We start from the raw sequence: 23,813 nt of genomic DNA, 5'->3' as shown, positions 1-23,813 counted from the left end.
GAGTGTAGGGCGAAAAATTGCTAACACCACTGTGAATACATAACTACTTGTCCAGCGAATATTAATTAATGTTAAAATTATTGAAAATGAGAATCTTCTTTCAACCATTTTTGTTTTTGTAAGTATATTCTTTTTTATGGATTATATTTCAATTAAAATTTTGAAAATTAGTTTTGCAAGTCTAGTAAAAGTTAATTGCACTTTAAAATTAAATATTAATTTTTTAAAATATTTATTATACTTTATTCTAAATTATCGTATAACATGTTTTGTGGTAAACTTAGTTTTCATATGTTGCGTACTTCATTTATTGTTCAAAAATAACGTTGGCGTTGTTTGGCACCGAATGGAAACCGATATGACCTGGTGGAATCGTAAAGCGTGTGTTTTCTGACCACGCCGCTGGTTAATTTTATAAATCGCTGTGTGTGGTAGTGTGATTTTTTTTTGCGCTGGCTTGCACGTCTGTTCTCTTTCAGTGATATAACTTTAAGTGACGTACTGTATTTTTTAGTGTGTTGTTACGAAACTTGCTGCTCTATATATGAATAATTGTGAATTTTTGATGCTAGTACTACATGTAGGGTTGTGCTTTTACATGCCTGTCGGGCCTGTATTTTAATTGATCTTTTTTTTACTATTGTAACCTCACCACTCAACGAACGTAATAAGTGGTAATGTATTTTTTTACTGTTTTTTTTTAATGTAATAATTGTGAGGTGGGCTTTTCGAATGTGTGGTTGTTATTTTAATTTATTTACTATTTGTTTCTCATGCATTTTATTATGGTCTTTTTTTGAGGATAAAAAAAATCTTTATTTCCAGTGATATTAGAAGTGGCCTCTAATATAAACTGGAGGACTGTGTGTTATTATACTTTTGAGTTCTATTAATATTGTTTGATTACCCTGCACAAATGTGTTTCTTAATTCTGACTGAATTCTTAGATACTCTTTATGAATGTTAATATATAAATGGAAATGTGTAAACTTGTGAAGAAATTTTCTTCACATGCTGTGTAAATTTCTAGAGTAGCAGCTTTTACATTAATAGAATAATTAAATAGGTTTTTTAGGTAAATCTGTATTGTACGGATTAGCGCCAAAAAAAATCGTACAAATATGAAATAACTTTCATTATGTGCTCTTTTACGTCCTCTTTTCAAAACCGCCTGCGGAGATTAAAAATTCCAATTACTTTTGGAGATATCGCCGTTCTTATTTTGCAATACAAGCCCTATGTAATCATTCAACAGACGCCATTTTATATTTTGCCGTGTGTGCGTGAATGCCTAAATAACAGAAATTTTCCATTAGGTAAGGTTAGTTACATGATAAATACTTCAAAATAAACGGAAATTAAAAATAATATCAATTAATTTTACTTGTATAGTTTTAAGTATTTATAATGTAACTGACCTGACCTAACAAAACGGGACAAAGGTAGATTAGGTCAGGTCAGCTACAGTATAAATACTTTGAAACTGAACGGACATTAAAAATAATAAAATTTATTTTTAATAGTTGTTTAGTTTTAAAGTATTTATAATGTAGCTGACCTGACCTAACAAACCGGGAAAAAGGATGAACAGTAGGAACTCACGTAATTTTCATTTTACGTGATGTAGTCGTTCAACTACGTCGCGGAAAAAAAAAAAAAAAAAAATCATACTGTAAACAAGCAACAATGGTGAACGCGGGAAGCCTACAATTCACTCATCTTTCTGGACATACCCGAATACTCACGTTGGCAAGCCTTCTTTCAACAGACGAGAGGCGAACGCCCGATCGTGCATCTTCGGTTTTTTTTTTTTTTTTGTTTATTGTAAATAAATATGCAACTCATGAAAACTAATGGTCAATTAGGTTATGTTAGCTACATTATAAATACTTCTTAACATTGTGGATGGTTGATTTGGTTAGGATAGCTACATTAAAAATACTGTAAAATCATGTAAACGGTTTCCTAGCGCTGGATAGCTACATATTAAAAAGTTATTTGCTAAGCAACCATAAAATGATTTTACAGTTTTTTTAATGTAGCTATACTTACCTAATATAACCAACCATCCACAATGTTTTAAAGTATTTTTAATTACTTCTTGCTAATTTCAAGAAAAGTGAAGGCTTGCCAACGTGAGTATTCGGGTATGTCCAGAAGGATGTGTGAATCGTAGGCTTCCCTCTCAACGCCGCATCAGTGCACAACATGAAAATTAAAAAATTCCATATCTCCTAAAGTATTTGGAATTTCTGATCTCCGCCGGGTTTAATGAAAAGAGGAAGTTAAAGAGCACAGAATAAAGGTATTTTCGGATTTTTAAAATTTTTTTTTAAAAAAATTGCCAAAAAATGAATATTAAAAAATTCGATATCTCCAAAAGTAATTGGAATTTTTTATCTCCGCAGGCGGTTCTGAAAAGAGGACGTAAGATAGCATATAATGAAAGTTATTTCATATTTTTACGATTTTTTTTGGCGCTAATCCGTACAATACAGATTTACCGTTTTTTATTCACTAAAGATGTTCCACACATACCTACTGTGTAAATTACTAGAGTAGCTGCGTTATCGTGAATAGAATAATAAAATTACGAAAAGGATTTTTTTCAAACACTACTGACATCTCTCTAGCTGATTCTTTTACAGTGTTTTAAAATTCCAAATTGATTCTGTGAAACTCATGTTTATAGACTAAGTGGTGTATTGACGTCAACATAACATTACCGCCACGTTTAACTACAACTGTATTGCGTGTGTATCGATTTGGTACTACTTGTTTTCAAATTTGAATTTTTATTAGCTAATGATGAAAATAGTCTGCAATCTTATTTGGTACTATTTGGGTCAAGTGTGGTTTTTATATTAATAAGGAAAATGGTCCATATGTAACTTACTTTTTTTCCCAGTGTTGCATCCATAAGGACATTAATTAAGGTAGACTGTGCAGTATAGCGATCACTGTTGTACTTACTATAGGGACATCAATTTATATTGTGTTTAATAATGCAGCCAAAACTGATCTCTGATTGTTATTGCAGTCATACTGTTTCCTTGATAGTAGCTGCAACCTGATTTTATGGTTCTCCAGAGATCCTTAAGAATACAGAGTAGCAGAGACTGTTTTCTATAAGACAGAAATGTTTGATATGTTACGACCAGGGCCAAGACTGTTGTCCAACCTAATTGGTTTTCTAGTAAGTAATAACTGAACAATTTCTTTGAAATACAAAACCAATTAGGAGGTCTATTCATGTAAAATCAGCTACAACATTTGGGGATATCTATAGTGGAATACAGTCTCGGCTGCACTATTAAATCACAACATAAATTTACATCACTATAGTGAGCACAGGGGCAGCGGCTCTACTGCAAAGTCTATTGTGATTAATGTCTTTATAGATGCAATCACAAAAAAACTTGATAGATTATGTACGGACTATTTTCCTTATTAATATGAAACAGCACTTGACACAAATAGTACCAAAAAAAGATTTTTGTATGGACTATTTTCCTTATTAGCTAGTAAGAATTCACATTTGACACTAGTAGAACCAAAACAGATACACAATACACACGTAGTTGAACATGACGGTAATGTTATACTGATGTCAATATACCACTTTGCCTATGAGTTTCTCGGATCCAGTAGGAATTTTTTAACACTTTTTTTTTGGTAAACGGTTGTGTTGAAAATTGCAACTTTCGTAATTTTATTTATACTATTTAGGTATATAATTTTTGGAAAGCCGCGTTCCTAGAAATTTACCGCTTATGATAATTTAATATCTAAAAATAATCGGAAAAAGAAAAATTTTCATCACAGTGTTAATGCGGCTGCAAGTAGATGGGTGTGCCACAGTTGTGATCACACTGTTCTCACTCGGGAAACCATGACACAGATTTGTGATACAATTGCAATTGATTTATTTTATATGAAAATTAAGTTTTATTGATAGTGATTTTAAGAAATTTTCCATCAATAATTTATTATTTGTTAAAATAATATATATATTTTCACCCTACTTCAGAAGCCTTTATAAATAGTACAGAGCTTTTCATACGCTGCTCATCATACGCTCCTGAAAAACATAGAGTAAATCTTATCCACTCGCGACTTCTATACAGTATATATATTCAGACGTAAGTGACAATAGTAATGTTAAAACTGGTGATGTTGCTGTTGCAAGCGCAGGAGTGAGCAGGCAGTGGAGGCAGTGCCTGGTGACAGTCGCAGGCAGCGCCAGTCGGACCACTCTCGTCGTCGCCGGGCGGTGTCAGGCGTGCGGACATGAAGCCCTACAAGATGGTGCTGCTCTTCCTGGCCTACCGGCTGGCGTCCGTGTTCCTCGTGCGCACGGCACACGTCCCTGACGAGTACTGGCAGTCCCTCGAGGTGGCCCACAAGAAGGCCTTCGGGTTGGTATCAGTGCGCACGCGAGTACTGCACTTACAACAGTTCAAGTAATTGCGATGAAATTAGAGTCCGTAAAAATATTTCATAAAGTATTTTTGTGCTGTCATCATTTGTGGGGGTTTTTATCGTTCTATTCTGTTTTGGAAAACTATTGTGTTTGTTTCATCTTTTCGTTTTGTCGTGTTTTTGTCTCGTTTCAACCGTTGTGCTGAATTTTTTTGGGTTCATTATTTTTGTGTCGTCATCATTTGTGGGTTCCCCCCCCCCCCTCCCCTCCCCCTTTTCTCTTAGTACATTATTCTTTGTTTTTCTTTGTTTGTTGACCATATTCCTGTTACGGAATATTTTGTGGTATTTATATCCTGTTGACAACAGTAATTTTTTGCTTAATCTGTGTTTTTTGTCTTTTGGGTATTTTATTTATTTATTTATTTTTTAGTTTTCTTCTGCAGAAAAAGTGCTTAGCAATGTCGTATGTCCAAAAACTTACATCAAGTCATAAAAATATGGTGATAAATTCTCGTGAGATTTTGCCATGCTTAGGTGTGAGGTTTGTTTGTGAAGTTGTGGTATCTTTTCAAGTCTGGGTAGAGTTATAGGTTTTTTATTTATCTGGCAGAGATACAGCCTGCTTCTTGAAATTGGTTGTCATTTAACATTGAAAGTATAACTTGGGGTATGCATTAATGATTCTGAAAACAGATTAAACTAGTGCCTTTAGAAACAGTTCTTTTAGTGCTTCGGATTTGACTCGGTAACTATATTACTGCAGTAATGCGTTTTTTTGAAATATCAGTACCAGTGCAATCATAATTATTGGTATTCTGAAATCATCATTGTGGTCAGTTAGGTGATCGGTCATCTACTAATCATACTCAGCACAATAAAGTAATGTAATTGTGAACTTACAATTGACAGCAGTTTGGGCTTCTCGCTTGTCTGTGCTCAAGGGCCTAGGAACGATGTTTGCGTTGTGTGACTCTGCCCGGCTAGCATGTCTCTGGGCCGGGTGGACGTGCTAATTCTTAGATTGCTGTGTGGTTCGTGACAGAAGTGACCGGTAGCTCGTCGTTTACACTTCACAATCAGATATCTAAGTCCCAGATTCAATAATTCACTGTTGCAAAGTTTCTGTAAAGGTCAAGAAAAATAAGTCCATAACAATGTGCCAATAGTCAAGTCCACCTTCTGAACCACGCCGTCACTGAAAGCGAACATCTTAATCCCCTGGTACTAATAATGCCAAAGTCTTGTACTTTACAGCGAGTTCCTTTAACTACTCGCCTAACGACTTGTACTTGCGCAACTCACCTTACTTCACTCCCCTTCCAACTGTGTGCTGTACCGTGGGGGGCGGCTCGGCTCGGCAGGTACGGCCACCTGACGTGGGAGTGGACGCACGGGATACGCAGCTACCTGCAGGTGTCGCTCATCACGGTCCTCTACAAGCTGCTCAAGTACTTCAACCTGGACTCCGTCGATGCGGTGGTAAGTTCGTGCTCTGCCCCCGACGAGAACACCTCAGACTATTTTGGTAAAAAAATATGTATTAAGAAATATCTTAGTTTCATATTTATTGACTAATACATTTTTTTTAATGTCTAAAGAGAATGTATACAAATTAAAAAATATACACAGAAATCTCCTGTTTTAAAAACGAAATTGCCGTAGAAATAGAACCGTTAAATCTGGTCCGTATTGTTCACTGTCAGCCAGGCATTATCCTCTTATTTATTTTGCCCTATGTATTGAGTATCCGTCTCTGTCACATGTCAGAAAAAAATTGTAATGGCACTGATGACTTGAACCTATGTGTCAGTTACTTGAGAACTTGACATCACTTTCAGCAAAAATAAGTTGCTGTCAATTCGTGTGACATCACTTTCGGCAAAAATAAGTCGCTGTCGATTCGTGTGATACATTTGCACTTTGAAGTTAAAGCTCTTTGTTTAGTGAACCACTGGCATTAAATGTTGCATAGGCTGAATTTGCATGTTCTACATTTTTAACACTACCACCATTTTTTTTGCTTAAACCTGATCTTGTCATGTCATACGTAGGGACACCTGTATTTCGCGAATACATTTCGTGGCAAGGTGTTTCACAAAATACTGTAGCTTTTCTCCTGTGGTTATTGGCTGAGGTTGGTGAGAGGTGTCGTCCCGCTCTTGACGGGGCCAATGAGAATGTGGTCACCGTACTGCTGCACCCTCACAACTTGCAAGCTACAGTTTTTGGTGAAATACCTTGAAATGAAATGAAATCGTGAAATACAGGTGTCCCTAGTCACACGAAAATGTGATGCGAGCTGACCGATCATCTTTGTTCGTGTTTGGTTTGAAGTGTGTTTGGTTTTTAAGATGAAGTATTTTCAGCATCAGTTGAAAGTGTGGCAGGTGTTGTTTGTAGCAGCGTGGGGTTGAGGGTACGACGTACACGGAGGCGTGCTCTCGCAGGTGCTGGCCCCCCGGGTGTTCCAAGCACTGGTGACGGCGTGCGGGGACTACTACTTCTGGCAGTGGTGCGCCCGGGCGACCGGCACCCAGGGGCTGTGGGCCGCCTACAGCCTCACCACGTCCTGGTACTGGTTCTACTGCGGCTCTCGCACCCTCTCCAACACCCTGGAGACCTTCTTCACCGTCCTCGGCCTGCGCTTCTACCCCTGGAGCGCCTCCAAGCCCCGGCCAGGTAGCCGCCCCGCACAGTCACCGTCGTCATCTGCACGGCGCTGCGATGTTAAACTTACCTTTTACTTCCGAATTCTTTCCCTTCATCGTTCTCCTCCTCGAATTTTCACATTTGAAATATTCAAGTAATTTGCTAACAAGTTTAATATGTAAGCTGAACATCCATAAGTGATGATATTCAAATCTTCGTTATTTTCCAAAAGTTGGCGCATTTGAGACACATTGGCGGCATTGTCAGTAACAACAGAGAGAACCTTGCACCTAAAGTCCTCCTCACTCATTTTTATACTGTCAACAGCCACTTCTGCCAGATAATTTGCAGTATGAGCATGACCAGATGTGTCAACTGTGTTCACTAAACATACATAACACATATACACAACAATATACATATACACAACTAAAAGGTCTTGAACTTTTTAAGTCTGGAAAAACCTGTAAAATTCAGAAACACAAGTATGCAGCAACTGAAATATCATCTGTGTGTTTGTTTTTTCCCTGCCCCAGGACTGGGTCGGCACAGCAGAGATGATCTTTGGCGTGTGTGTGTCGCCTGGCTTTTGAGGACGGACAATCTGATCGGTGTTCTCGTTCCTCGTCGCAGGTTTCCTGCCGCACGTGCTGTTCGCCGGGCTGGCGTGTGTGGTGCGGCCCACGGCGCTCGTCTACTGGGCCCCGCTCTTCCTGTACCACCTGCACGCCTCCCAGAACACGGTCCAGCTGTGCCTCCTGCACTACCTGCCGACGGGGTGGGTGTCTCGGTCCGGCGAGGGTTTTCCCTGGTGATGACGTGACACGCAAAGTGTGTTGCAGAAGGAGGGGTTTTTCTTGTTTGCCCTTCAGAAGGATTAGGAAGAACTCTTGCGTAGTGCAGGAAACTGAAACACAGGGCTTTTTTTTTAATACTTAAGCATTATTTGGGACTTCAGGAACTGCAGTTATGTCAGGAGGATATGAATTCAAATTTTAACTAGCAGAATTTTTTTGTAATATTAATACATTGAATGTATAATAAACTCACCAGTAAAATAACTAATGTCAATTCCTGAATCTACAACCCTCTAAAATAAGACCCTATAAATAGAGGCAAGATTATATGGTGATTAGGAATATAACTTAAATAACAGCAAAATTATTTCAATTCACCGATAAACACCGCAATGGAAGTCAACAGCATCAGTTTTAGCTTGGTTGCTAAAATTACTCTCATAATTGATGTTTTCATATTTTAGGCACCTTGTAAATGCTATCAAATTATTTTCATGAGAAATTCTTGTAAATTATTTCAGTGCAAAATTTGATGCACTATGTTTTATTTGTATGAAAAAATTCAATGAGAAGACTAAAAAAAAATTTGCAAAAACCTGGTACAATAAATCCCTGTTAAGAAAATTCTCTAGGTACGTATAATTTTATACTTATTAATAGGGAAATTTTAGTTAAAGGGTAAAATTGTGTGTGTTTATAAGGTCCAGTGGTATTTTTTTAAATTATTGTGCAGGAAATTTTTGTAACTGGGACTTTTTTTTGCGAGAGTTTTTATTTATGTGATACTGCCTGGTGCGAGGTCTCCTGATTTAGTTGTTCATTCAGCTTACTTGATCTGTAGAGTGCATAGATGATTATTGTAGACTGTTCGAACACATGTGTTAAGTTAACCTTCTTGTCTTTTATTATGCCCCACTTTGTTCCCATTACTTATTATTTCTGTTTTATTTCTTTGGAACTAGTGGTGCACCGATATGACTACCGATTACCGATTCGATTACCGATTATGAGACCAATAATCGGCAGATACCAATTTAGTTACCGATTATAATGAACAAATTTGTTTAAGTGTAATAATGCACACAAAATTTTTTATTCCCATGTGAATTTAATAACAAGATTAGGTAAAATTGAGAATACAGTTATAATAACAGTATAAAAATATATAAAATACACTATTAAGTCATTGCAAAGTGTAAATTAAATTAACTTCTATTTATATTTGTTATTGTAAACAACTTGAACTACAGTCTAATAATTTTAATTTACAATGGGTAAGTTTTTGTTGCGGAAAACTAGCATTATTATCGACTATCACATAAGGTTGCATCGAGAAATTACCGTTTAATAACGTAAACATGTTGCTTTATTTTGTTCACTTGAGTTTATAGAAAAATGTTTCCACACTTCACTTTTTTTTCTCCCTACTCGCCATCTCACTATAATTATATATAAATGACTCAAAACCAATTCTGGGACATGTGATTTTATTTATGTTGACTGAATAATATAAAATTATAAATACTTTTACACTTTTCACGTCACATACAAATAACACAACAACGGATAATGTTACCAAAGATACCCATAATGAGTTTGTAAAACCCAGTGATAAACTCTAGAAGGTATCGGGACCACGATTTTGAACCGCTACTACGACTCGAAAAGATTGATTGTCATAGAATCCACTGCAACTGCTTGTGGTATTTTGATTGCGTTCCATCTATTTTACGTCTCTGGCTATAGGTGATGTACAAGGCCACTAAACAAAAGACAGAACAAAAGACAAAACGTGTAGGAAAAACGTATTTTTTTTATTGTTCGAGGCAATGAGATTTATTAAATTTAACGAAATATCTGTAATCATCATATGACGGAGTTAGATGAATTTTGTAAAATATACAAATATTACCGTATTTCGTCCTAAAATGTGTAACAAAATATTACACGGTAAATACCTACTTAATTACGCCGGGACTTTGATAATCGGCAAAGTACGTAATCGTTAAGATAATCGCCGATTACGATTAATTGGAAAGTACTCATAATCGCAGATTACGATTCATCGGTATCCGCATCGGTGCACCACTATTTGGAACCCTGTAGCAAAGCGAGAGAGGAATATATTAATTCTTGGTTTAATTACTTTCCTCCCTGTACGAAGGGGAATGGCGGTGTTGGCAGGATGGTGCTGGCCACTGTGTCGTTCCTCCTGGACTCGTACTTGTACGACCGCTGGGTGTCGACTCTGTGGAACTTCGTGCGCTACAACGTGGCGTCGGGCGTGAGCAGCTGGTACGGCACCAGCCCCGCGTACTGGTACCTGGCCGTGGGCCTGCCCGCCGTGCTGTTCGTCCAAGCCGTGCCGCTGCTGTGCGGCGTCTACAGCACCGTCAGGAGGCCCCAGGCGCACAGGACGGAGGCTGTGTTGCTCGCGGTCGTGGCCTGGTCGCTGGCCGTCTTCAGGTGAGCTCGTCCGCCGGCAGTCCCTGCGTCATTCGTGCACGACGTGATGTTGAAATATAAGCAGTCCCCTACACGTCTGGATAACAGGGAAACCTGAGTAGGAGTCACTCATGTCATAAATTTCAAACTAAAATAGTACGGTGTTAGCTGAATAATTTCCCTCACGTATACAACATATTTTACTGAAAAGCATGTTACTCAAGGCTGTCAAAAAAATCATCTGGGTTATACTTCAAGGAAAACAAGTGTCACGTGAAATAAAAATTATATGTGTTGTGCAATTTTAGCTAGCTTTATGTGGTTTGTTTTTTGGGATGGCAATTTTAATGGAATAGCAATCTGTATTAAATCTTCAAATTGCTGGGAATTCCCCCTTCATGATTGCTGAAATACTTGCAAATGTACGTGACAATGATGAGAGGTGGGATGCCAATTATAATGGAATAGCAATCTGTATTAAGTCTTCAAAATTGCTGGAAATTGCCCTTCATGATTGTTGAAATACTTGCAAATGTGTGTGATGTCGGAAAGAGGATGGTGAAGTGGTTGCGTCTGCACAGCCTGCTACCTCACAAGGAGTTCCGCTTCCTGCTGCCGCTGCTGCCGATGCTCACCTTCGTGTCGTCCAGCTTCCTGTCGCGGTGGAGCAGACACGCGGCCAGGTACTTCCTGCTCCCCTCCCCTTGGGATTCAAGTAGTCACAGCTCTCATTTAGAGTGCTTGATAGCATGGTGAATAATCTGTAACGGTTGAGCAGAGATTGGCATGTATTTTGCCATTGTTCTGGGTACGCAATGAAACCTCGCTCGTAAAAACCCTGTTAATACAAAACTATCGTTAACACAAAGTGTTTACACAGCCCCTAGAAATTTCTTGGGTGTCATAACGCTAAGTAATTTGTTTAATATGAAAATGGGTTTGTTATGTAATATTTTAATGTGGGAGTAAGACTAATTTAATAAAAAAAATACCTAATAAGCAAGAAGTTTCACGTATGTCGCGGTTGGTCTCCGCGCACACACACTTATTTTTGGTTTGACGAAGCTGTGGAAATGTTCTAATAAACACTGTTATGGTCAGCCGGTGGTGTTTTGGAACGGAATGCTCGGGCGGCGGCACAGGTGGCAGCTGTGGGCGGTGACGGTGGCGCTGCTGGTGGGCTTCGTGGTGCCGACGGTCGTGTTCGGGACCCTGCACCAGCGCGGGACCCTGGACGTGGTGGCGTCCCTGTCCCGCACGGCCTCCAAGGACCCTGCCCACACCAAGCTGCTCTTCCTCATGCCCTGCCACTCGACCCCGCTCTACAGGTGACCGCTGTTCCCTGCCCTCTCTCCCTCTCTCTCCCTCTCTCTCCCTCTCTCCCTCCCTCTCCCTCCCTCTCTCCCCCTCTCTCCCTCTCTCCCTATCTGTCTCCCTCTCCCCCTCTCTCTCCCTCCTCTCTCCCCCTCCTCTCTCCCTCTCTGTCTCCCTCTCCCTCTGTCTCCCCCCCTCTCTCCCTATCTGTCTCCCTCTCCCCCTCTCTCTCCCTCGTCTCTCCCCCTCCTCTCTCCCTCTCTGTCTCCCCCTCCCTCTCTCCCCCTCTCCTCTCTCTCTCCCTCCTTCTCTCTCCCTCTGTGTCTCCCTCTCCCCTCCCTCCCTCTCCCTCCCTCCCTCCCCCTCCCTCCCTCCCCCTCTCTCCCTCTCTGTCCCCCTCTCCCTCTCTGTCCCCCTCTCCCTCTCCCCCCTCTCTCTCCCTCTCTCTCCCTCTCTCTCCCTCTCTCCCTCCCTCTCCCTCCCTCTCTCCCCCTCTCTCCCTCTCTCCCCCTCTCTCCCTCTCTGTCTCCCCCCTCTCTCCCTATCTGTCTCCCTCTCCCCCTCTCTCTCCCTCCTCTCTCCCCCTCCTCTCTCCCTCTCTGTCTCCCTCTCCCCCTCTCTGTCCTCCTCCCCCTCCCTCTCTCCCCCTCTCTCCCTCCCCCCCTCTCCCTATCTGTCTCCCTCTCCCCCTCTCTCTCCCTCCTCTCTCCCCCTCCTCTCTCCCCCTCCTCTCTCCCTCTGTCTCCCTCTCCCCCTCTCTGTCCTCCTCCCCCTCCCTCTCTCCCCCTCTCTCCCTCTCTGTCTCCCTCCCCCTCTCCCCCCTCCCTCCCCCTCTCTCTACCTATCTCTAGCTCCATCTCCATCTATCTCTAGTTCTATCTCCATCTCCATCTCCATCGCAACCAGTGGAATTGTGTTTCTGAGATTTTATTCTGTTATGAGAGAAAACTTAAATGCTCAATTAGTTTCAAAGTAACCCAATTATTTGGTTTATGTAATTTTTTCTAGTATTTGTCTTTTAAATATCAATGGGTATATTACTGCATTTAAATTTCAAAGAAACCCTGTATTTGCTTTCTCGTAATTTATGTTTTCCTTAGGTCCCAGTTATGTGTCATCAAATGTAATGCAATATTTTCCCTCTTGGAAATTACTTTCCACCTGCTATTCACGGCTTGTATGCAACACAAAAAATTATTTTTATCTACTTAAAAATTCAAGAAATTCTCACACGTCACAATCTACCATCAAATATGGTGAAATGTTTCAGTCCTGCCATTTTCTCCGTAAGAGGTACAATTTATGTCATTATTTCCCACGTACAAAAGTTCTCAAAAATTTGATATCATGCACTCTTTCGTGGTAAGTGTCTATTACGACAGTTATGCATTAGTTCTGTCTCAAGTTTTGGTTACAGTTTTCATTTTTCTGTTTCAAGCTGAACAAAATATGTTTTTGTTGCATGACATTAATTTAAATCATTTGGAATGCTTTTGTATGCTCAACTTTTTAAATAAACGTACTTTTCATGAATAGGTTTTGTTTTTATGAATGACTTTACCTCAAACAAAATGTTATTTTCGTACAAAAAAATCTATCCATTACTTTTCAAATCTTGATTTTTAGTGTAAAATGTGCGACGATTATGCGATAAAACAATTTTTGTGTGTTTGAACCCTTGAATTTGAGGATGTGATAACTAGAGACCTGTAAAATTTGTAGATTCATTTCGCGATAGGATAGAGTCCAAATACTTTTGACATTATTTTGCTTCAGTGATTGGGCCACAGTTTATCTGAAGGACTGTGGGCCGATGAAAAATCTCTAACAGGTGAATTAGCGAATCACGATCATTCCAGTCAACAGGTGTCACGAGTCGGTAACCAATCAGCAGATGTAATTGTTACGAGTGCGTAGAGGATCATGGAGTCTTATCCTTCAGGGATTTGAAATCGCGAATTTGACAGGTCTGTAGTGATAACTAAGTGGTGGTTGCTGGATACGTGTCGGTCTTATTGAAAGTCACAAGTTCCCGAGCACTGTGCTCATGCGTTGCTTCACAGCCACCTGCACGTGGACGTCCCGGCCAAGTTCCTGACGTGTGATCCGGACTTCTCGGGCCAGGCGGGCTACCTCGACGAGGCGGAGAGGTTCTTCCGCGCGCCCGACGCCTGGCTGAAGCGGCAGTACCCGTCCAACGCCAGCCTGCCGACCCACATCGTCAGCTACGACACCCTGTACCCGCGCGTCAAGGACTTCCTGGCCCAGCGCGGCTACGCCGTGGCCCAGACGTTCGCCAACACCTTCCTGCCGTACGACGGCGTGGGCGAGTCGGTGTTCGTCTACCACCGCAACTAGCGTCCCCAGACCCCTTCCAGCCGCAGCGATTCAAACCTTTAGTCCTGTTTATCGGTCAGCATTTGTAAACTGTGCCGAATCCTGTTTATTGTCGTGTTTTGCTTGATGTGCTGCATGATTGCATTTTTATTTTCAGTTCAACTCTTAACATCCTCAGATAGTTAGTTTTGTGGTTGTTTTTTTTTTTATGGCTTTTTAGTGCAGTGTGAATTAAGTTGTGATCCTGAAAAAAAATTTTTTATCCCACTTTTAATCATGTCTTTATCCATCACAATTTATATTCCTGCCAACTCAATTTTGTGATTGTGTGTTTTTTTTATTGTTTTTTTATTCTAAGAAGTGTTCTCAGCCGTTAATGACATCCTTTGCTTCTTTCGAGTGTGCTGGTGGCAGTTATTGAACGTGATTGGTTGGATGTCTAGCAGCAAGCACTTATGTGATATTTGTTGCTCCTATCAGAACACCTAGGGGTGTGCAAACAATTTTTGAACATTTTTGCTCAACAGTATTTCCTGGGGAGACCCCTCTTTTTTTTTTGGGCGTAATGGCGAGGCAGACGGATATCCTCATCAACTCCATTAAGGAGTCACTAAGGTACCGTGATGAATTCGTGAACAAGTTTCACGATGCAGAGGACGTGATTAGTGCCCTTGGAATGTTGGATATCGCGACGGATATCGCGAGGAAGAGGAAGCCAGCGTGAAATGTTTTGTGGAAACATTTCTCTGAGGGTCCCGCTAGGTGTCGACCAGAAAACTGAACTTGGGTGAGCAGGAGTATCTCGGCCTCGCCCACCGGCTGACATCACGACATTGTGCCTTGTACGCGCAGCTGTCTGCGTGCACGCATCACGCTTTTTCCGCCGGATGCATGCCAAATGAACTAGGCGAGTTTTCAAAAACTGCATTTACCTGTATTGCTTATTTTTATATTTAAAAATAAAAATATTACGACTAGTTTTTAATCGCAGTTGCATAAGTAAGAGAAAATTGTTAATAGGGCTGTGCGAATACTGCTATTATTTTACAAAATGAAAATAGAACTAAAGCAAACGTTATCTGTCAATATTGTTTTCACAATAGTAAAAACTTTTTTTTTGTGCAATATGTAGTTTAAACTGTATTCTGTAATTTGACTTTAGTAAAGAATATTAATTACTTTATAAACTGATGATATACTTGAAGAAAGAAAATAATTTATGCCAATTTTCATAGTATTGAGCATTGCTAATAATTATGCAATTTCTCGCAATGGAAATTAAAAGTAAACATTTCACATTTAAAGTTGGTTACTTTTTAGCTAATTTTAAGTCATCTTGAGTTGTGAGTTGTCTCATATTTAAGTTACCCTTTTATTTATTATCTTACAATCAATGTCACTTCAATGGAAGTGTTTTTATAATTTATTTTACCATACATTAAATGTTAGTGACATTTAAATTTTCACATATATTGGAGGTCGTCATACATTTTGATAATCATCTTACATTAGTACCTGGTTATTAGATTGCTGATTGTATCACCTTCATTTTACAGTCCCAGTATTTTCTTCATAAATTAATTTCCTCTTTACAACTTTTCACAATTTAACTTTTTCTATTATTTATTTAGTTTATATTTTTATTTTTAACATGCCTATCAACAGTTAAGGCTATTTAAGATATATACAATACTCAAATTCAAATACACAATAGAAAAACATAATACCAACTGACAGGACTAACATTAAAAAAAACCAGACTGTGAGTTGGTCACTGCAGTGTATGGTAGGCACCACGAGACACGGCCCATGAATAAACTTAAAATAGTTAAATATCCTTTATATAGTAAAGCTCATCATACTATTAAGCTGCCTACTGATTTGCATCAAGACAGAAAATATATATTAAATGCAATATATCTTAGGAATGATGCCCCAATAGAATTAGACATCTTTAAGCAGGACTTAATTTATTGAGAGTTGTTTTACATGATGGCTTTTGGTCATAATGGTTCCCAAAAAAATTAAACATAGCATATTAAATTAATAAATAACAATAATGTTGTTTGCAGTATTGATATAAAAAAAGATAATTAATTTAATACAGTTCCTAAATATTTAGTTACTACTCAAGTTCTTACACTACCTTAATATCTTTAAAAATCATTAAATTTCACTTATAATCCTTAAAAACCCCTTAATGGAGTGATAGTGTGCAAATAAGGGATAAACACTGTTGTTTTAACGTGCATGACAAATAATGCATGCGCAGTATGCAAATTGTGATTTTCGAACCATGTGATTATATTTGATGTATAAAAAATGTTTTGAATTTGTTTTTCATAATTAGCATCTCACCTTTAAACTAAAAAGTGTTCCGGAGATAATACTAGACAATAAGGGCTTATCTGCAAGAAAAGAACTAATCAACAAAATTATTTTTTGTGCATTATCTATTTAACATTATTTTCGTGATGTATCATAGGTATTACAAATGGTTTTCTACCTCTATATAGCATTAAACGGGCCCTTAAAAACTCCTTAATTTTTGATTGCCAAGAGTGTAGGAAGCATGAGACATTTATAGCACTCTACATTTTTTTTTCTCCCCTCTCTGTGAGAAACGTTAAAACAGCGTTCTTCTATTTAATATTCATGGAAATCTTAATTTTAGGTTGTATCACATTCACTGTCAATCTGCATTCTGTTATTTTACATTTTATTTCATCTTATATTAGGGGTCATCCTACATGACTGCAGGATAAATACCTTAAAATTTAAAAATTGAAATCAATGATTAATTGTTTTTTTTATTTTGAAAAGAACATATTTAACTCTAAACTTGTGCAATAATTTCATGTTTTAACTAAATAAACATTCAATAAGCGGTTGAATATTCATTTGATTGTAAAAATTTCTTATACATTTGTTTACTAGCGAATATTCGCACAACTCTTACTGTCATTGTAAATGTATTGAAGTGACATGTGGTGATTCACTAAGAAATTTTAAGTGATTTTCTGAGCTCACTCGGGTCAAATTATAATCCACTTACATATTTATTTATTTTAGTTAAATTAAAATTCTAATGTCACCATTGTTTTGTATTTAGCTTTGTATTTGCTGTGTTGGCTGCAAAGTTCAGAGATTTATCATGTAAGAATCTGTGGATGTTTGAAATCTTTTTTCAATACTGACAATACTAGTAAAATTGTTTGTAAGTGTGAAAATTGTAAGTTGACCTTACTGTTGAAATTAGTGAAATATTACTTTGGAGTATATTTTCATAGTCTTTTAATGCATATTGTATTACATATCAATTTTTTTTAGTTGTACTTAAATGTGTGAGGTGCAATACATATTTTTTAAAAAAAATTATATGAAATGTAATTAAGTGCATTTGGTTACAATTGAATGAATAACCGTTTGAAATAAATGTGTGTCGGTTCAGGTTGGGGGATTGTAGCGAAGTTGGGAAAATGCTGGCTAAGCGTCCGGTGTGTTCCCGCGTGTTGCCAGGCAGTGATCGGGGGAGGCTTCGTAGACACCAGCATGTGTGTAGATCTGTGGTTCTACAGGCTGTCTACAGATCACAGAATCCATGAAGAAGTAACGTAACCGAAGGACTGGTAACAAAAGTCACAAAAAAGTCCCTAAATAAGCAGCACTGCTGCTGGAAAGTCACAAAACTTATAGTTACATCAGCCTTTTGTGGACTTACAATTATTTTTGTGAAGCCTCACGTCAGGTTATTGTAGAAAATCTTGTATTGCATTTGCTCATGTTTAATTTTGGTTATGCATGTAGATTTAGAAACCACCCTTTGATTTAAAAAAAAAAATTACATGTATAAAGTTTGTGAATAAGTCCTGGAATTTGTTCACTAGGTGTTTGTAGAATTCCTGTTTCTAGGAGCCAGTGGGAAGCATAAGCCACAAGGGCAGCTCAAGGTACAGTTGAGGACCGTGTTGTGCAGTGACGAGAGAAAGTGTACTTGTATGTTAGAACCCCGAGATGAAGTGCTGTACCGGGGTGGACCTGACGAATGGGAACACGCGAGCCCCGGAATGGGGGAGGCAGTTCCGCCCCGATGATCGAGGCAGGTGAATGATTCGGAGCGAGAGATGGTCGAAGTGCACGCACGACAGGGTGGGAGGATGACTGCGAGCCACCATTTGCGGAACGTCGCTCGACCATTGTTCCTTCTGGCCGGGTATCTGCCCCGTCATGTTTGTGCAACAGGAGTTAAATGCGAGCGAGTGTGTCCGCGACTGGGCCAGTGCCAATGCCCTCGGCTAGCAAGACGTGTGGTGTGTGTTTTTTGTTTTCGTGCCAAACGAGCCAGCCAATCAGCAGCGACAAATACCTGCTCGCTGCAGCAAAGCCCTCACCATGCTGCTGGGATGGAGCTGGTTTCTGACGTACTGGCTCGGCAGTGTGTTTTCGTAGTGTAGTTTTATATTAGGCTTCTAACAGAGTGCACGCTGTGATGTATTTATGACAGTTGACATTTATACTCTGAAAGAGTTTTTTTATTTGTATGAGGATTACTCGAAGGAGTTTTTGATAATTTTAGAAGCCATATTTCATCCCGAATTAATACCCAGTATAAGGTTGAATTGATAGTGTTATATGAATAATTCAACATTTTTTTAATTTGGCCATTGTTGGAGTTCATCTGAGCCAAATCTATTTGGGGAGGATAAATAAAATGTAGTGATTGAAATTTTGTGTGTGTTTATACAAAGTAGTGTGCATGATTGTGTGTGGAAAAAAAAAATACTTCATGATGAACATGACAATATTAATATTATGTTCTTCATTTTGTTTGAAAAAAAAATTGTTTTTAATGTTTGTAATTTTTTAAATATTGTTACTATTGTTTTTGTGAATATTGATCTCTGTAAGTCAGAAAAGTACAACCCCCACCCCTTGTCTTCCCCCGTATGTCTCGTGGCTCGGGCAGCGTAGCTTGCTCCGTAGCAGGTGGATTCTGGTTCCTGAAGGGCGTTTGAACATGCTGTGTGCTCAAGTGTTGCTTGTTTATTTCCGATGGTGTAATGTCGGTAGCATCTGACCATCTGACTGTCCGGTGTAACAGATGTTGTCTGAGCTGCGTGTGAACTTTAAAACATTATCAGTGATTTGCAACTCGCTACAGCGTGGGCTGTTTGCATTGTGGTTGAAGATTCTTAAAATTGAGCTTTCACTACAGCAGAGCAAAAATAAAAATTAATGTGTTGATGTAAAATATTAAATTCTGTTTGTACAAGAACGACTCCTATATTTGATGACCGTTAACATGTTACGTGTTAATATTATCAAAAATGGGGTTTTTATTTTCTCTAATGTAAACTTGTGTTTTAACTATTGCCTGGTTAATCATTATCAGTTTTCTTACAGAAGAATCATTTTCTGCTTTTCTGCTTGAAATTCAACAAACAGGATGAAGGAGCTAAAAGTGTATTGTTGGAACTGGAATGTGTAATGTACAGAAAGAGCAATCGCCAATGGCTACTAGCGTTCTGGGCTGTCAACACAAGGTTACAATTCAGGAGCCAGATCTTACCAAGAGGTGTACTGTAATATGTTTTGTGTGCATTTGTATGTTTTTAGGAAACATGAAGTAATGATTTATGTTAGTAGTTTAAGAAATTTGTTAATTTATTGGTCTGACTGAGATTTTAATTTTTTTTTTTTAAATACGTAGGGAGTGTCTTGCCATTGAATGCAGGTGGCATAAACAAGTGATCTGTAGATGATGGGTGCATGTGGCCAGTTTATTTTGATATGACTGTACATACTGTACTGTTGACTCCTGCCTCTGGTAGACACTATGACTGTATGTGACCAGTTTGAACCTTGACATACTTGAGCTCAAAGTATACACCCTAAAGTTCTGTCTGCCTCCTTAGTCACTTGCCAGCGTTTATTCTGCAAATCGTCATTCTCAGGTCATTATTTCATTCTCGAGTGTGGGTTGAGTCATGAAAGCAGTGGAGTGTGGTTTTGAATACAAGGCTGAAATAAAATCCAATAGAAATTCCTTTGAATATACTGCAGTTTATTTTATTTTCGTGCATCTTGCTATCGACATATTTATTTGCATCTTGCCAGATTTAAGACCTACTGTTAAGATCTGCTTTTGCCCACTTTGCACTAGATCTCTCGTTCCCAGTAGCGGATCCAGAGGGGGGGCTAAGGGACTCAAGCCCCCTCCAAAAGCATCTGGGTCCACTATTGTTTTAGTGTTTGCCTTGATAAAGCCTAGCCTCAGCTGGGTCAAGCCCCTCCCAAACCAAAATCCTGGATCCGCCACTGCTCGTTCCATTGGAGGATTCATACCGTGCAGAACTGTAACGGCCCATAATCGACCCGTTGCCTTGTTTAGCAGTCACCTGCAAGTCTTGTACAAGAACAAAATTGTGTTCAGTGGCTGGGCGAGTTGTATGCGCGGTGGCCAGCGCAACTATGCCGTGCCTGACAGCAGCGCGCAGGTGAGAACCAGCCGTGCAGCGACACTGGCGACGCTCGTGACAACTGCGTGGTGCTCTGTGCCGTGCAGTGTTAAAATTATTTTATTCGGGGCAACGAAGATATATATTTTTTTTGATGTGATACCCATTGTGAAGTTCATGTATCGTGTGGAACAATTTTTCGTGGAAATGTCTGAGATAAGTATTCTATTTTCTTTCAAATTATTCAGTTTATTTCACTTTTATAAGGTAAATCTGTGCCGAGCCGGGTAGTTCGCGGTAGTTTGCAGTGCCAAAGTCCAACCACGCTGGAATCCATCACAGGAGAACAGACCAGATGTTAAATTTGCAGCGTGCATGACTTCGGCTAAAATTGTTTTGTCTATAAGCAGACATCACTTGCCATTCTTAACATCATAGTGTGTTCAGCTGAACCAGGCAAGGCAATCTCGGAGGATTGTGCTCAGGCATGACTGGGCGTGTCACAGACGTCCGTGGTGACGCGGCGTTGCCAGTTGCGCTGATGGTTGGTTTACACGCGCCAACTTAGCATGTAGCTGTTCCTCGGGAATTAAAATTAGTAATTTGAGTTTTTTTTTTCTGTACGGTCAAACCTCATTAATGCATGCCTAAGGAGGCTGTAATTTTGATACTCAATAAGAACTGGTTTAACAAATTATTTGAAAGGTAAATTTCCCAAGTATACCTTAAATGATAATATTTTCTGCATATAAAATCAATAATAAATAATATTTAAGGTGGTAAATGTTTGTTTAGTTTTTGCAAGTAAATGTCAAACTGCGTAGTCACGCCTATTTTTTTGTGTGAGCAAATTAATTCCAGGGATGGTGTCATACAAATTTATTTTTGAACCAATAATACCCTAGGAATGATGCTCGAATAAAAGTTTTTTTTTTTGCTGCTTGGATTCAGCTATAGTTTGAAGAAATGCAGGTATCTGTATTTTTTTGTAGAACTTTCCACATAAATTAGAAACTCCTTACGCATTAATACCATAAAAAATTAGTTCATTGCGAAGTTAAAAAAGTTGTGGAGTTTATACTACACGTACTGTTCTTTCATGCATTACCTACTGCAGAATGCATCAGACTCACAACTCGTGCCATGTGAGTGGCATTACAAACTGCTGTAACTCATTCGTACGTAATTTTTATTCCTTTGATCAGTGTAAGAACATAACTTCCTCTGCTATTCATTTCTTTTGAGTTTTGTCCCCACGCCACATCCAGAATTGGCAGGGTTTCAACATTATGAAAAGTTGTAATTGGTCAGGGTAAGTCAGGGAATTTACTTGTAATCCTCAAGTGATAGTAATTTTAGGGTAGATGGTAGCTCCATTCTGCTGTTGCCCAGTATGTGAAAGAAATTTTTTCCCCAGATGGTGTTTTGGTGCATAGTTCTGTTTGAACTAGGCCAGCGATAGGGATGGTGGAAACTGGATTTTCCTTTTCTCTTAAAAAACTGCAACATAGGTGAAGTACTGAAACATAAAATTCATGGAAATTTGAAATTTAATCCAGAAAATTTTATCACAGATTTGTCTGGATGAGACATTGCTTGCATTACAGTGTTGACAAATACACATTTAGTTTATTTTTTTTCAACCAATATGTTTACGTTCCCTAATTTATTTTTAAAAAATTTTCTGGACAAACTACAATGGTACTTTGCATTATTGGGACATTTATCAAACCAGTTTTGCATTAATGAGGTTGCACCAAGGTAGTTATAAGTTTTGTCATGCTTATTTTACAGCAGCTTACTATCATACTTGCTGAATCAAAGAGAAGCAATAAAATTTTGGTAAACTGCAAATACTTTTTTATTGATAGATGTGTATTTGCTGGTAGTGTTATAGGGAGAAAAAGTTTTTAATTTTGTAATTGTGTTACTTTTATTTAACAATACAGCAAGTACAAAACAAGAATGTATGTAATGCTGAAGTAATGCAGCTTTAAAAAGTTTTATATTGAGACATTTCATAAATAAATAGTTTATTGCAACTGAATTTTCTTTGTGACTATCCCATCTTGCTTCTGTGTTTGTGTAAGTGAATGAAATATGTAATAAGTTAGAAATTATTGTGTATGCAGTTAAACAGCAATGCAATTGAAGAAAAAAAAATGAAGTTTTCTTTTATTAAGTGCTTATCAATAAGTGGTTATAGGAAATTTTGTTAGCTGACCCATACAAAAACAAATTGAAAGTAGTAGTTTGTAGCAGTGATTGGGGAATCCATGCATTTGGACATTCAACCAGTAACTGAGCACTAGTTCTAAGAGTGGATCTTACGTAGGGGCTCCAATCTATGAACTGGTGACTGTAATCTTATTTAGCAATAAAATTGATTTTCACATATCATTTATCAGTGAATTCTGAGGTAATAATCCACCATAGTCAGGTTATTTATACATGTAACTGGTTATGTGCTGAGAATTTCGGTTAGTTTAAACAAATGATGATGACACTTGATTAAAATCCACTAGTTTGTTACATATAAGAAATGCTAGCTAGCATCTTACTTGGATAACACAAATTTGGTTTTCTTTCCCCTTGAGACCTATCGAATCCTTCCTTCTCTTGCGGACACAAGTATACATCCTGCATGCTACATAATATAGCTTTATAAACCGCATGAATACATCCATCATACTCAGAAACTAAGTGAGTTGAGTATCGAAATACATAGGCTATAGGGATTGCATTTGTAGTCGGATGGAGAAAATTGGCTACATTTGTTGCCGTTCTAACCGTATGGGGAGTAACATTCGATTATGATTGACTAATATTATGTACCTACTTTAAATAAAGTTTACTTCATTAGAAATAAATAATTAAATACTTTTGGTCTATAAGGCTTATAACAACACTGTAGGGAAATATAAACACAACCCTACATACATTGTATGTCTTTAAGAATAAATGGTGGTTACAACAACAAAATGACTGGAATATGTGATTTATTTTAACTTAATTTGTGAATTTTTTGGTCTATTAGGGTTATAACAACACTGGTAGGAGATATAAACTCGGCCTTACATACACTAACATACTTTAGAAACCTACACCCGATGATATCCATCAGATGAAATCAAGATGGCGGTCTCCACTAAACAAGATGGCTGCCTCCAGCAGACTATAATGCACGGGTAGAAGTGGGAAGCTCGATGAAGATGGCATCGTAACGAAAAGTGCAACACACAGGAGTGAGGAGCTCAATGACGAAGTCATCAAGTTTTTAAATCAAAATTGTATTAATGTTATTTTATAAATTTTTAAGAATTTCCCCCCGATTTTCTAGTTTATATTTGAGGATTTTCAAGATGGTGGACGTGATGTCATAATTCGG

General features: G+C 38.5%; 1 protein-coding gene across 3 annotated transcripts; it reads left to right on the top strand.

Moving 5' to 3' along the window:
* The first annotated feature begins 318 nt into the window (after window positions 1-318).
* LOC134542800 (GPI mannosyltransferase 3) lies at window positions 319-23,230 on the top strand. 3 transcript variants are annotated; one of them, XM_063387335.1, is made up of 9 exons: window positions 319-674; window positions 4,195-4,418; window positions 5,787-5,904; window positions 6,873-7,104; window positions 7,708-7,852; window positions 10,056-10,337; window positions 10,898-10,999; window positions 11,459-11,644; window positions 13,694-23,230. In XM_063387335.1, exons 2-9 carry the CDS (start codon window positions 4,291-4,293, stop codon window positions 13,986-13,988), a joined length of 1,488 nt encoding a protein of 495 aa, XP_063243405.1. In that variant the 5' UTR covers window positions 319-674; window positions 4,195-4,290; the 3' UTR covers window positions 13,989-23,230. The 3 variants fall into 3 exon arrangements, with proteins under 3 accessions (XP_063243405.1, XP_063243404.1, XP_063243407.1); XM_063387334.1 differs by having other exon boundaries at window positions 338-674; window positions 4,231-4,418; XM_063387337.1 differs by having other exon boundaries at window positions 338-674; window positions 4,190-4,418.
* The last annotated feature ends 583 nt before the right edge of the window (window positions 23,231-23,813 follow it).

Source organism: Bacillus rossius (genome assembly GCF_032445375.1).
Source record: "Bacillus rossius redtenbacheri isolate Brsri chromosome 9 unlocalized genomic scaffold, Brsri_v3 Brsri_v3_scf9_2, whole genome shotgun sequence".
Classification (NCBI taxonomy): Eukaryota; Metazoa; Arthropoda; class Insecta; order Phasmatodea; family Bacillidae; genus Bacillus; species Bacillus rossius.
This window is presented reverse-complemented; position numbering and strand designations above follow the sequence as displayed.